This window comes from Nansenia antarctica, assembly GCF_963989245.1.
Source record: "Nansenia antarctica genome assembly, chromosome: 16".
NCBI classification, from domain to species: domain Eukaryota; kingdom Metazoa; phylum Chordata; class Actinopteri; order Argentiniformes; family Microstomatidae; genus Nansenia; species Nansenia antarctica.
In genome coordinates this window covers 8,210,268-8,225,201 of record NC_137686.1, presented here as the reverse complement: position 1 = coordinate 8,225,201, position 14,934 = coordinate 8,210,268, and the positions used below count along the sequence as shown (strand labels likewise).

Genomic DNA, 14,934 nt, shown 5'->3' with positions numbered 1-14,934 from the left:
GTCCATCAGAATCAGAATCATGCGTTCCATGGATTAACCCTTAATGTGCCATTGGGGTCGGGAGAGCGGTTGGGGGAAGACTGCACTTTTATCACACACACACACACACACACACACACACACACACACGTACAAACACACACACACACACACTGTGTAGCTATGATGATTGTTTCATCTGTATGTTTAGACAGCAGATTATGAATCAGGCTTTTGATTTATAAACACTACTAATACTGGGGAGATTCCCTCAACCTACATCTTAGTGTGTGTGTGTGTGTGTGTGTGTGTGTGTGTGTGTGTGTGTGTGTGTGTGTGTGTGCGTGTGTGTGTGTGTGTGTGTGTGTATGTGTGTGCATGTGTGTGTGTGTGTTTTATGTTTGTGAGTGAGAGAGGGAGGGAGAGGGAGAGAGATGAGAGATGAGAGAGGGAGAGGGAGACCCCCCTCCCTCCCCATATATCTGTGATGGAGCAACTCCAGGCGATGTGGGTGATGCAGGCAAATCCCTGTTTGGCTGCCATGGCAACCAGTTTATGAGAATGCCCCCCCCCCCCCACCTAGGACTGCAGCGCAGGGGAGGTGCTGCAGTGGAGTGTGGGAAAGACAATGAGACGGCATGTGTGTGTGTGTATGTGTGTATGTGTATATGTGTGTGTGTGTGTGTGTATGTGTATGTGTATGTGTGTGTGTGTGTGTGTGTATGTGTATGTGTGTGTGTGTGTGTGTGTGTCTGTGTGTGTGTGTGTGTGTGTGTGTGGTGTGTAGGTACGTGCGTGTGTGCGTTTGTGCATGTATGCGAGCCTGTGTGTGTGTGTGTGTGTGTGTGTGTGCATGCATGTATGCGAGTGCACGTGCAGCATGTTGTATTTGCGGGTGTTTGCATGAGTGTGTGTTTACACTGCTGTCATTGGAGTGTGTGGGTGTGACCGAGTGCGGGCAGTCATAGACGGCAGTGGTGTTAATAATAAATATAATAATAATACATACAGTATATCCATTCATAGCCTCTAGTATGAGTCACATGATCAGCGATCACATTAAGGAGGAGAGTTCCATCAGCCCATGATAGGAGAGAGGACTGTGGGAATTGTAATGTTTGTCTGTTGCAGGGGAGGCTGGTGGAGGTAAAAATCGGAGGTTTCGGAGGCTCATTGTAATGCATGGGACGGAATAGGGAATGGTAATAAACACGTTTGAGGAATGGTATCAAACATGTGCGTTTTTAATAGCATTCCTTATCTGTTGGATGCATTACAATGAGCACGTCCTCCGATCTCTACCTCCACGAGCCTCTACCGGTCTGTTGAAAATTCCTATGAATAAGCAATTCATTTTAGCACTGTTTCACCGCGTAAAAAATATCTAAATGTAATGACCGCTGCTCACAATCAACTAAGTGGTCGAGGATTGTCTCTGTGTTCAGTTTGGTGCCGGAATGATATGTTATAATCTGCAGCTCAGTGAGAAACTAGTACTTTTTGTAATAGACGTGTTTTGCATTGTGATCGTAAATGCGATCCTCTCGTGTCTCCAGACTAAAATCATCTGCATGATCATCAGCATTTGAATTAATGAACAAATCGTGTACAATTCCGTGATTGTACTTCGTCTTATTATCTGAAATGTAGGTGTTTACATACCGACACTTATAAGCCCCCCAACCCTCCATCCATTCATTCAATAATCATTAGTATGCAACAGGGCATCGGTCGATTACTCATCATTGGTGACTCGTGGCGCCACCTTCCGGCCGAGAAAAGCAAACACAGGATGTTTCAACAATGAAAAAGAATGAATCATGATTTACGAGTGAAAACAAAATTGTCATCCTTTTTCTGCAAGGTGCTATAGTTGATCCATGGCTGGTGACGGTATTTTACTATCCCCCTGAATACTAAAATACGCGGCTGTAACACAAGAAAACTGCATAGCACAGCAACAAAAAAATGTTGACTGTGAGGACATTTTTTTTGCGTGCTCTGACGGAAGGTTCTGGAATTATCATGGCTGCGTTCGTCAATTCGCTCTGAAAATCTGATCACCGCTCATGGAATGCCTCTTGTCCAATCAAATGACTTGGTCTCTTTATGACGTTGAACCCAGTGTGCGCTCCGGCGCTCTCGGAGCGAATTTACGAACGCAGGCAGCCCATGTCTTCATCATACACAATGGGTCCGGTCCCGTTATCTGTCTCTACCAGAAGCGATGCGATCTCAGTGGTCTATTTACAAGAAAGTATTTCGGTCTATCTATTTAAAATGTGTTTTTCTAGCCTATTCTGAGAATAGATAGGCTACAGGACTGAATTCTCCCCCATGGTTTAATGGTTATACAGTTCTAATATTATATTCTGTGTTATTCTGGGAGAATGCGCTGGGTGCGCTCGCCTGATCTAAAGTCACGTTAGTACCCAGAACGTGACGACAGGTGTGTGGAGTGATATATGAGTTATATAAGAAAAGGGACGGTTCAAAAATATCGCCACTTCATACAGAATTACTACTCCTCCCCACTTATTCGTTTCATCCTCTAATTTCCGTTCCATGTTCACTTTAATAGCCCGGTGTTTGATGGGGTTTCCACCGGTGCCAAATTGAATTGAAATTGACACAGCTTTTAAATTGGCATAATCCTGGCCGGGCCCAGCCAAACCTGGCAGCTTCAGATCAGGTGCCCGCTGCCCACAGCCTCTGGCACAGGGCTCAGGTTTCATTTTGTGCATTGAAGATGAAGAAAATACTAATTTGTTGAAGTCATTATCTGCCAAACACCCTGTAGTGTGGTGTGCCCCGACTGCAAAGTAGGCCTATATAGGCCTATGCATTCGGATTATTATCAGGCTTATATTGCATAGTGCCTATTAGAAGGCTAGCCTATCTTTTTTTTCTTTCGTTTTTTCTTTCAATCTTGATATAATGTGTGTATATATATATATATATATATATATATATATATATATATATATATATATATATATATATATATATATATATATAATCATAGATCACAGTGCCTGTCACTAGCGGTGTGGTAGCGTTAGGACGCATCGGGTTTGCGGAAGTGAGGGAGCGGGTGGGGCTTCGCTGGGAACCAGAGAGAGAGAGAGAGAGAGAGAGAGAGAGAGAGAGAGAGAGAGAGAGCCAGCGAGAGAGAGAGAGAGAGAGCCAGCCAGCCAGCCAGAGAGAGAGAGAGAGAGAGAGAGAGAGAGAGAGAGAGAGAGAGAGAGAGAGAGAGAGAGAGAGAGAGAGAGAGAGAGAGAGAGAGAGAGAGAGAGAGAGAGAGAGAGAGAGAGAGAGAGAGAGAGAGAGAGAGAGAGAGAGAGAGAGAGAGAGAGAGAGAGAGAGAGAGAGAGAGTGGTCAGTGACCGTATACTTGAGAGGCTTTTATTCTAGCAAAACGAGCCCGTCTGTTTGACCCCCAAGGTTCGTTTTGCTCGCTCGAAACAAGCTGGATTTTCATGCATGCGGCGCCGGCCGCCGTCGTTTCGAAATGGATGTCGTGAAATATACGTTTTCTATAATAGGCATTTTTTTGTTTATTGTGAGCGATAATGAAAGGACGCTTGAAAAAATAGTTTGGGTTATTTCGTAGCTCGTAGCCTAGGCTATTTATGGGAAGATCAAGATATAGCGGTTTTGGCCCTTTCATTTATTGTCAGACAAGACAACGGGGGCATCACATAACCAGGCGGTAGCTATGTGAAGAGCCGAAATAGCTTTATTCCCCTTTCCGCGAATTGAGGAATAATAATTATGAACAACGCGCAGAGAGATATGTCTCCCGACTTTGTCTTGATGCGCCTGGTCTCCGGGGCCGAAGACGATCGCTTGATCCTGGACGCGGAGAACGGGAATGTGTCGTCGGGTGGAGATCGGGTGATATCCAGCCTCGGTAAGGAGGTCTTGGCTCACAGCAACATTATTAAAGGAGGTCTGGTGGAATCGCATCCCGGCCATCTCTCCTCCTCCTCCTCCATCCTGAACAATGCACCGCCGAGCGTCGGGGGGACCACGGCACCTGACCCGGGGGGAGTGATGGCGACCCTCCCCGGCCCCTCGGTGTCTCCCCAGCCTCCTCCCTCACACGGCGCCGCCGAGGCCCAGGGCTTCGACTTCGCTCACCGGGGCCGCGGCTTACGGCCTCAGCTGCTCGTGTTCCCGAACATCCTGAGAGGAGGGGACGGAGGAGAGGGGATTTTAACAGACCGTCGGAATCAACCGAGCCGGGACCATAATATTCATAATATTAACGGTTTGGACCTTAAGACCTCCGGAGGTTCCGCCTCCGACCTGAGCGGAGGAGGCGTCAATAACAATACTACACTCGGCACCGAGCGCCAGAACCACCTGGTCCAGACCTGGGCTCTGCACCCCCGGGTGACGTTGGGCCTGTCCACCGTGGTGGTCTCTGCGGAGGATGCCGACGGAGGTGAGCTGTGCCACCGGCACCGTTTGATCACCAACCCGCCGGACTGGCCCCCGTTGTTGTCGGACAAATCATCCAGCCCGGCGCTCACCATGATCGAGTCCAAATGGGGCTGCCCAGGGGAGAGGGGGGACGGGGGTCCGGTGTTCGACCTGGCCAGGAGGTTCGGCGAGCTGCGGGGGGTCGGTGCGGTGGTGCCCAAGATGCTGTTCAAGGACGGGGGGGAGATGGAGATGCCCCCCCGGTGTTCGTGTCAGGGCGCACACGGACACGGACCGGCCCCGGCGGGGGGCATAGCAGGCCTGGGGGAAGACCCCACGGAGACCAGCGACGCCCTGCTGGTGTTGGAGGGGCTGGGGGGGCTAGGGGCCGGGGACGTGGCCGGCCTGGGGATGGGGGGGATGGGGGAGTGCTGCCCGGACGACGAGGAGGGGTCGGAGGAGGACGGGGGAGGAGGAGGCCGTGCGCTCCTGCTCAGCAGAAAACGGGAGATAGTGCAGAAGATGTCCGGCGCCTTTTCGCTCGGCAGCTTCCACGGGGACCCGGGGGCCTTCCGCGACGCACAGGTGTGCAGCCTGCACGGAGACGTGCCCAACGCGAGCGCTCCGGTGACCCCCGGCGCCGGAGACTCGGAACATTTCCCCGATGTCTCACTCTCACCCTCACCGGTGGTCCCCACCAAAGGACTGAGCTCCTCGGACCGAGCCATCAGCCCAAACCCCAGCCAGGGGTCGACCCCTCGGAGGCGACCCCCCGACGACAGGTGCGCCAGCGCGCCCAGGACTCCCACAGGGGGACACAGGGGAAGCGCCGGAGACAAATCGTTGAAAGTCCCCCCGAGCCAGAAGTCCAGAAAAGGCTCCCTTAAGATCCGCCTGAGTAAACTTTTCAGAACTAAAAGCTGTAGCGGGTCCAACAGTCTGCTGGACAAGAGGCCGTCGCTGGCCTTCTCCGTCTCGTCCGCCGGGAGCCTCATGGACATGGCGTGCGGGGGAGATGACCAGGACAGGTGAGGAGGAACTCCCAAATAATATTTGATTACCACATTTTGTCTGTATGGGTCTATGGTGCAAATGTGTGTGTATGTATGTGTGTGTGTGTGGCTGGAAAGTTTTCATTCCTTGGTTTCCTTGGAAATCCATGTATAATCCAACGCAAACCAGCTTTTGGGTCATAACTGTCACTCACTCTGCATCTCTATGCTTTTCTAAACCACTACCAGTAGTCCCATACAACCACTAACATCTCTACCTATAGTCTACTCACCTTTATCTCTCTGTTTCACACCTCTCTCTCTCTCTTTCTCTCTCTGTCTCTCTGTGTTGTCTCTCCCTCTCCCCCTCTCTCTCTCTCTCTCTCTCTCTCTCTCTCTCTCTCTCTCTCTCTCTCTCTCTCTCCATCTCTCTCTCTCTCTCTTGCTACAGCCAACCCAGAATGACCAGGGCCCAGAGTGCCTTCTCTCCTGCTTCCTTCGCTCCTTTCACTGGTAAGGGGCTACTGTGCATGTGTGTGTGTCTGTGTGTGTGTGTGTGTGTGTGTCTGTGTGTGTGTGTGTGTGTGTGTATATGTGTGTATATGTGTGTGTGACTATCTGGGTCTCGAACCTGGGTTTCCTGTGCCCCCTGAGCTAAAGACCCTGTCTTTCTAACAGTGGCTCTGGAAAAAAAAACGTTGTGACCCATCTAAAAGCCTTCTTCATGTTTCTCCACTCTTCCATTCGACTCCGTCATCGACGGGCCTCTTTCTTAGTCGGGAACCTGTACGCTTTCTTTCTCCCACTGTAGAATTTTTCCCTTTTCTCTTGTTCTTCACTCTCTCTATCTCTCTCTCTCTCTCTCTCTCTCTCTGTCTGTCTTCCTCTCCTCCTCCTCCCTTCCTCCTCTGTTCCCCTGGGTCCCAGGTGAGACCGTCTCCCTGGTGGATGTGGATATTTCGAGGCGAGGAGCGAGCACCCCGCACCCCCCCACGCCCCCGCCTCCGCCACGCAGAAGTCTCAGTCTACTAGGTACTCTTTCTCTTTTCTTTCTCTCCTTTCTTCACTCCTTCTTTCTTCCTTTTACTTTGTCTCTCTCTCTCAAACACTTGTGTGTGTGTGTGTGTGTGTGTGTCTGTGTGTGAGTGTATGTGTGTGTGTGTGTGTGTGTGTGTACAGTAGTGTCCCTGTCTATTTTTCTGCATTGCCTTACCTGTGCACTCACCCAAGCCCCTGCCTGGTGCTCCACCCACACACCTGTACCCACCTGTACAAGCACCCCTCACATCCTCACACCCCCACGCACAAAATATCCCTCTTCCTCAAACCTCCAGCACGATACAGAGCAAGGGGAGGCTGGTGGAGGTAGACGTCGGAGGACAGGCTCACTACGGCACGGAGCGAGGAATGGTATCAAACACGGCAACGGTTTGATACCGTTCCTCATTCCCTTCCACGCATCACAATGAGCCCGTCCTCCGATGTCTACCTCCACCAGCCTCCCCTTAAGAGCCGTATCCCAGAGCACAGGAACTTACAAAACATCGCAATTATTATGAAAAAGACGACACATTATCGGCTAAATAACTGACAGCACCGCGAGTTGGAAGCGATGTTCCTGTACTCAGGAAACTCTGACCCACAACAACTCTCCGCAGTGTCTCTCTTCCCAACCCTGAGAACAGTTGCCCATGTGACCTTTGACCCTGAGAACAATTGCATTGTGACCTGTGACCTTTTAGACCTGTGTCTCTCAACTTTGACCCCCCCGGGGACCCACTGTGATGTCACACTGCGATGTCGTAGGCAGGACGTCTTTCGACCTGAACATCAGTTCGTTGTCACAATATCGCCTTTTTCAGGAATATACAGAGACACCAGACGCATATTTTGATTCGCTAATATCATCACTTTACAGAACGTCAAGTTTCCGCTGTGTAATAACAGTGTAATTACCAACGTCATGACGATGACTTGTGTATTAATATGTTGTTACATTGTAACAGTGGTTCCTGAGGCACAGAGTTGAGAACACCTGTTATAAACCTAGACACCTCCTGGTCTGACTCCCTCCTTCCTCCCCCGTCCTCCCCCTCCCTCCCCCCTGCTGTGTTCCAGATGACATAGGGGGGCCGCAGCCTGTGCCTTTCCTAGTGAGTGTTGTGGGGGCGTCCCTGCAGTCCCTCCCCCTGCCCCTCCCTCCTCCTCCTCACCCCCACCATGCCACCATGCAGCATAGTATCAGCCTCAATGGTAAGATACTTGAGAGCTGGGGGACGGGGGACACACGAACGCATGGGGGGGATGGGGGGGGGCAGGGGGTACATAGGAGAGAGTGGTTGGGGTATATTATGCAATGGCCAGGGTGATGGATTTAAGAAAAAACTCTTTACATAAACAAATAGTATATATTGGGGGTATCGATTATAGCCTACCTACAGTACCAGTCAAACGTTTGGACACACTTTCCGATTCAATTGAATGGGGAAGTGTGTCCAAACCTTTGACTGGAACTGCATATTATATTATATATCTAGAATAAACATTTATAGATGCCTTCTGAATTCATGAATATATACATAATGTGTGTAATTATTTAGATGAGTATGAATAAGAGATATATTCATTAAAGACAAACGCATAAATTGTGTAGTAGTATACCTGCATGCCCTGCGGCCAGCATAGCATCTAGTCTTCCTCCAGTCCAGATAGCATCGTCATGGTGACAGTCTTGCCTGTTGGACAATTGCCCTCAGGTCACAGGAACACTACAGGTGCTGTTCTTTCTTTCTTTTTTTGGAATACGATTTTTATTTTGTGTCTCTAACCCCGTTTCGTTGGTTGTGTTTTGCTTTTTCTTGTTTATTGTCCTGCTTCTCTTCTTTCTTTCTTTTCCTGTACAGAGTCCTTGAGTTTGAGAAAGGCGCTTTTAAATCAAATCTGTTATTATTCTTAATGTTATTGTTATTATTTAAAGTAGGGAGAGTTATGCAGACGAATCTGAATCAGGGGAGGCTGGTGGAGGTAGAAATCGGAGGACGGGCTCATTGGAATGGAACGGCACGGAATTAGGAACGGCGTCAAACACACCATTCCATTCACGCATTACAATGAGCCCGTCCTCCCATTTCTACCTCCACCAGCCTCCCCTGCTCAGAATGTACGGAGAGCTTCGGGCCTGTATTTCTGCGGCACCCAATACCCAAGCCTTACATCATCGTTATCTGGAGAACATTAATTTGCGGCATAATATCCATCTATGTGCAACACGCAGAGAGTTTAGCTGTTCAATATTGCAGATATATGATGATAACCTATCGATTCTGAAATCATTCTTCTTCATCTCAGCCATGCTAATGATCTGGCCACATCCAGCTCCTCTGTCTTGGTTGTCTTGCGTAAACAACATCGTTCAACAACAGCTCTATCCTCTCCATGAACTGAACCCTAACCTTAGCTCTCCGCCCATAACTTGTTTTTATCGCGACACCGATCGATCGCCAATCAATACATTGATCGTGTGAAAGGTCAAGCGACGCGCGGGTTAGCGTTCCTACGTTCCGCGGGCTCCCAGCTGCAGTGTGCCTGAGGATCCACGCGTGTTTTGTCTGTTCTGTTCCAGACGCCTTCCTCCGGGCCCTGCCGCACGCCAACAACCCGCAGCTGGACACGCCGCCCAACGCCCGCCTGGCCCCGCCCCCGCTGCTGTGTCCCCTGAGAAGGCCTGAGGCCAGTAACTTCACGGCCAGCCTGAGGGAGCTGGAGAAGGTACGCTAACACCTCCAACACACACACACAAACACACCCAGAAAACACCTCACACCCCAACACACACACCCCAACAGGCCACCTCTCTGAGGGAGCTGGAGAAGGTACGCTTGATTGATTGATTGAAAACTTTATTAGAAGATTTGCAGAAGTAGGTACATGAAAGTACATATTACATACAAGGTCAACTAAAAGGATAAAAACCCAAGAAAGCCACTGGCTTATTTCAATTGGGGTCCTTGATTTTCAATTCATCGTTACATGTAAGACAGACAGGAAAAAAAAAAACTAGTACTATCTACAAGATAATACAGACAAATAACTATTACTATCTACAAGATAAAAATACATCCATCATGGGAAGAACAATACTAGATATACAATGCAACAAAACATCAGGTATGTACAGCGGGTAGGACAGGTGGGGACATACACCACAGGTGGGGGCGGGGGACAAAACACAAAGTATGTACAGTGGGTAGTTCGGGTCTTTTAATCAGATTTTTGATTTAGAGGGTCCAGTTACGGATTGCAGCCTCCTGTAAATGTTTTTTGAGAGTGGTTTTGAAGGTGGGCAGTGTTTTGCACTCCTTTAAGATTATAGGAAGGGCGTTCCACATTTTTACTGCATAGTTTGCAAACGAGTTTAACCCCTTGTTTGTGGTGCAACGCGGTTGAACGTGGTTCGTGGAGCTTCCTCTGGTGTTGTTTGTGTGGACGTTGTTCACTTTTTGGAAGTATGTTGACAGGTACTTGGGTGTCTTTGTGGTGTAGCGTATCTTGAAGACCAGGCCCAGTGCAAGCTGCTGCACTCTGTCAACTACTCGTAGCCAATCAAGGCTCAAAAAATGAGCAGCGGTTAGATGTGTCCTAGGGTTGAGGCCTAGCAGAAGCCTAACCAGTTTATTTTGGGCTGTCTGGAGTCTTGTTTTATGGGCCTTTGTGGTTCTATAGTACCATGATGTTACGGCATAGTCGAAGTGACATTGAATGAGAGCTCCTGATAGGGTCCTCAGTGTGTTTTTACTGACAAGTGAGGATATCCTGTACAAGAATCTAGTTCTATTATAACACCTCCAACACACACACACCCAGAACAGACCACCACAGAGACCAAGGGGAGGCTGGTAGAGATAGAAACCAGCCTCCACCAGCCTCCACCAGCCTCTAAACCAGCCTCTCCCTGACAGAGACCCTCAAAACTCACACCAGAACAAAGAGACACACCCTCAAATACCCTCACCAACATTCCCACAGACGATGAACATGGTCTGATTGACTCGTAATGAATAAGTACTAATAATAGCCATTATATATACGCCATTTAGCTGACGCTTTTATCCAAAGCGATTTACATTGCAGTGAGTGCATACATTCTTCAGCATATACGGTCCCAGCGGGATTCGAACCCACAACCTAAGCGTTGTTAGCTCCATGCTCTACCACCTGGGCCTCAGAGGACCACGTGGAATGAGGAATGGTAGCTCACCTCCACCTGCCCCCCCTGACACACGCATGGAGAAGATACATTTGTCACAGGCACATCCTTTGTTCACCCCTCTTTTTTGTCTGTGTGTGTGTGTGTGTGTGTGTGTGCATGCGTGAGTGCCTCCATGCGTGCATCAGTGTGTGCATGTGTGTGTGTGTGTGTGTGTGTGTGTGACATTCCCTCATAACGACAGAACATTATTCATCATTCTCTCCCCTGGGAGGATGCGTGTGTGTGTGTGTGTGTGTGTGTGTGTGTTTGATCATGTCATGTCATTCTGTCCCCCCAGGGTGATTGATACTGGGATCCTTAAAATCAGAGGTGTGTGTGTGTGTGTGCGCATGTGTGTGTGATGTCATGTCACTCTGTCCCCCCAGGGTGATTGGTAGTGGGAACTTTAAAATCAGAGGTGCGTGTGTGTGTGAGCGCATGTGTGTGTGATGTCATGTCACTCTGTCCCCCCAGGGTGATTGGTAGTGGGAACTTTAAAATCAGAGGTGCGTGTGTGTGTGTGTGTGTCACCTGGTCAGCAAAGTTGGTCATGTAGGAGGCGTGCGTGTGTGTGTATGTCTGTGTGTGTGTCTGACCTGGTGTGCTGTCCAACCAGTGTGGCTGGTACTGGGGTCCTATGAACTGGGAGGATGTGTGTGTGTGTGTGTATATCCTTATGTCTGTATGTGTGTGTGTGTGTGTGTGTGTCTGACCTGGTGTGCTGCCCCCCCAGTGTGGCTGGTACTGGGGTCCTATGAACTGGGAGGATGCAGAGATGAAGCTGCGTGGGCGTCCGGACGGCTCCTTCCTGGTGAGGGACAGCAGCGACCCGCGCTACATCCTCAGCCTCAGCTTCAGGTCCCAGAGCGTCACGCACCACACACGCATGGAGCACTACAGAGGTGGGTCTCTCTCTCACACACACACACACACACACACACACACACACACACGCATGGAGCGCTACAGAGGTGGGTCTCACACACACACACACACACGCGCGCATGGAGCACTCCAGAGGTGGGTCTCACACACACACGGAGCACTCCAGAGGTGGGTCTCACACACACACACACACACAGACATACTGTCCATTGCTCACCCTTACACATACACTGTCTACACACTCCACATGACACTAGTCATCTAGTGAGTCATCCAATCTGAATCATAAGCATTATGCTTTCCAACACAAGCCTGGGGCGTGCATGCACATCACATGTAAGTGCTAGCTCCCCTACGGTGGAGCGTCAGACAGGCGGTCACACTCCATCAAGCATTCATAACCGCAGCGTACATTATGTACTAGGACATAACGCTGTTCAAGAGGACTGAAGAAGGCAGAAGGCAGTTTTGTTTTATTCAATTCGATAAATCTTTATTGTTCCCGGAGGGCAATTCATATGTAACATAAAATCACATAAAAACTACACGAAGAGAAAAAAAAGACATGAAACCTTGTGAAATGCTATAGTCTAGCGTTGTCAGAACCCTGTGAAATGCACTTTAAAAAAGATGAATAAATAAACGTCTTTAAACGTGTGTGTTTCCTCCTGCAGGGACGTTCAGTCTGTGGTGCCATCCCAAGTTTGAGGACCGCTGCCACTCCGTGGTGGAGTTCATCGAGCGCGCCATCATGCACTCCAAGAACGGCAAATTCCTTTACTTCCTGCGATCACGAGTGCCAGGTAAAAATAGGACACACACACTCACACACACTCACCACATACCACACAGCCGGTGAAGAATGTATGTGAATTTGACGTTGAGGAGTAGTTACCTCTGTCAGTAAAGCATACTTACACAGCTGCCAAGACTCAGGTTAAGAGTGTTCCTGTGTATTGGCTGCCTCTCACCAATGTGTATGTGTGTGTGTGTGTGTGTGTGTGTGTGTGTGTGTCTATTCTGCCATATGTGTGCGTGTGTGTTGACATTTGGTGTGTGTGTTTGTTTGTTTATGCTGCGGTGTGTGTGTGCGCTGCCATATGTGTGTGTCATATGTATATGCTGCCATGTGTGTGTGTGTGTGTGTTTGCTTATGCTGCTGTGTGTGTGTGTGTCCCAGGCCTCCCGCCCACCCCAGTGCAGCTGCTCTATCCAGTGTCGCGCTTCAGCAACGTCAAGTCCCTGCAGCACCTCTGTCGCTTCTGCATCCGACAGATGGTCCGCATAGACCACATCCAGGAGCTGCCCCTGCCCAGGTACACACACACACACACACACACACACACACACACGGCAGCATACACACAAGCACACACACTGTATGGTCCGCATAGACCACATCCAGGAGCTGCCGCTGCCCAAGTACGCAGCAACAAACACACACACACACACCTCCAAGAAGTGCATTATTTTATATTATGGCGAACACTGGTAAGTGAAGTTGTATTTTTATCATCATCATACTCGTCATCAGTTTTACTTTAACTATTATATACTACTATTATATGATATATGTAGATGATATTATAGAGAATAGTACTCACTTATCAAAATGTACAACAGTTGGATGTCTGATTCCTCTCTCCCCTCCTCCTCCTCCTCTCTCCCCTCCTCCTCCTCCTCCTCCTCCTCCTCCTCCTCCTCCTCCTCCTCCTCCTCCTCCTAGGCCTCTGATCTCCTACCTGAGGAAGTTCTACTACTATGACCCTGAGGAGGAGATGTACCTGTCAATCAAGAGGATCCGCCCAGGGGCGGGACTAGGGCAAGAGGCGGAGTCTCAGACGTAGCCAGAAGAGGTCTTCTTTGCTCAAGTATGTACCTTTTAGAAACACTGTATATTATGTTACAGCTGAAAGTGTCCCAAGAAAACAAAAGGTACTAAACCAAGGTGCTGCTCAAAATTGCCACAACATAATAAAATAGTCAGAGTCACTGAAATGGTGTATAAAAGGTTAATGTTTTAATGGACAGCCCTCATAACCTACACAAGAAACAATGCAACAAAAACCTCCACTAATAAGGACAAACTGAACAGGCATCTCCCACTACCGTAATCATCTGTGGCTGGGCGGAACAGAAAAAGAAAAAAAAAAGTAGTAAACCAACACTCACCGCCCTCCCGAACAAAGAACAAAACATTCTTCTCAGGGAGGAAAACCAATCCCAACAAAGTCAAAGCGGTTCAACCGAAAAACCACAAAACAACAAGGTAGGCATTGTGGAGAGGGCAAGCAAACACGTCCCCAGGGGACTGCAGTCTTTTGTAGGGCCTGGAGGTCACCGGCCACAGGTGTGTCCCGTCTGCACAATCAGCAGGAGCAGCACGTCCTTGGGCCCGCCCCCTCAGAGGCACCACCTCAGCAGGGGCACAACAGTCCATCGATAGAGAGCGTTAGCTCAGTAGAGGCTGGTGGAGGTAGAAATCGGAGGAGGGGCTCATTGTAATGCACGGGATGGAATAAGGAATGGCATCAAAATACGTGATACCTTTCCTCATTCCTCATTACAATGAGCCCGTCCTCCGATTTCTACCTCCACCAGCCTCTGCTGAGCTACATGCTAAGCTACATGCTACATGCTAATATGCTACTGGGAAAGACAAGTACAGGGCTCTCAAGTGTCACGCATTGGGCGTGAGACAAGGTGTGGCGTGTGAGCGTGTGAACGGGTTGAAATGTGTGTGTCTCACGCCCAATGCGTGAGACTTGAGAGCCCTGCAAGTATAGTACTGCGTAGATACACTTTTAGCATACTTTGAATGAAATGTGAGATACTTCATTTTCAGTTATATATTTTATATATGACACTTTAAATAACGTGAAACAATACTATTGTGCAATATGACAACCCTAGTCGTCTATCTGTACAGTATAGTACAGTGGATTGTGTACATAGCCTTTATTTATGTAAACCAGCTCCTTCCCTTCTTGTGATTTTTTTTAAAAAGTTTTTTTTTTCCCCTTTTCCTAACACCAGGGGAGCCACCCCTCCTAAATTTCGTTGTTTGGTACCTGTACTGTAGCAATGACAATAAAGTCCATTCATTCATTCATTCATTCATTCATTCATATTTCTTATTCCTTCTCAGGTTTTCTGTGTGGAGGACTATACTCTACTGGTCCGCCAGTCTTCCAGCATCAGCCAATCAAAGTCCTCGGACACCCTCTGCATCCAATCGGCGGCAGTCAAAGGGATCCGGATGACCCGCCCCTCTCTTGATTTTGACCAATGAGAGGAGAGAGGACGGTGGGCGTGAAGGAATGCTGGGAAACTGTCCATACGGAACGCACACTAAGGACAGAAATGGGACACAGCCTCATTTACCGGACGGAAGACGTCCTT

At 48.9% G+C, this 14,934-nt stretch overlaps 1 protein-coding gene across 1 annotated transcript; it reads left to right on the top strand.

Moving 5' to 3' along the window:
- Positions 1 to 3,753: 3,753 nt before the first annotated feature.
- Positions 3,754 to 13,379, top strand: socs7 (suppressor of cytokine signaling 7; the record flags this gene model as incomplete). Its single annotated transcript, XM_080546603.1, has 9 exons — positions 3,754 to 5,435; positions 5,851 to 5,912; positions 6,327 to 6,431; positions 7,518 to 7,652; positions 9,022 to 9,167; positions 11,381 to 11,549; positions 12,207 to 12,335; positions 12,713 to 12,848; positions 13,259 to 13,379. The coding sequence occupies 9 exons, from the start codon at positions 3,754 to 3,756 to the stop codon at positions 13,377 to 13,379; spliced, it is 2,685 nt and encodes an 894-aa protein (XP_080402729.1).
- Positions 13,380 to 14,934: the final 1,555 nt, after the last annotated feature.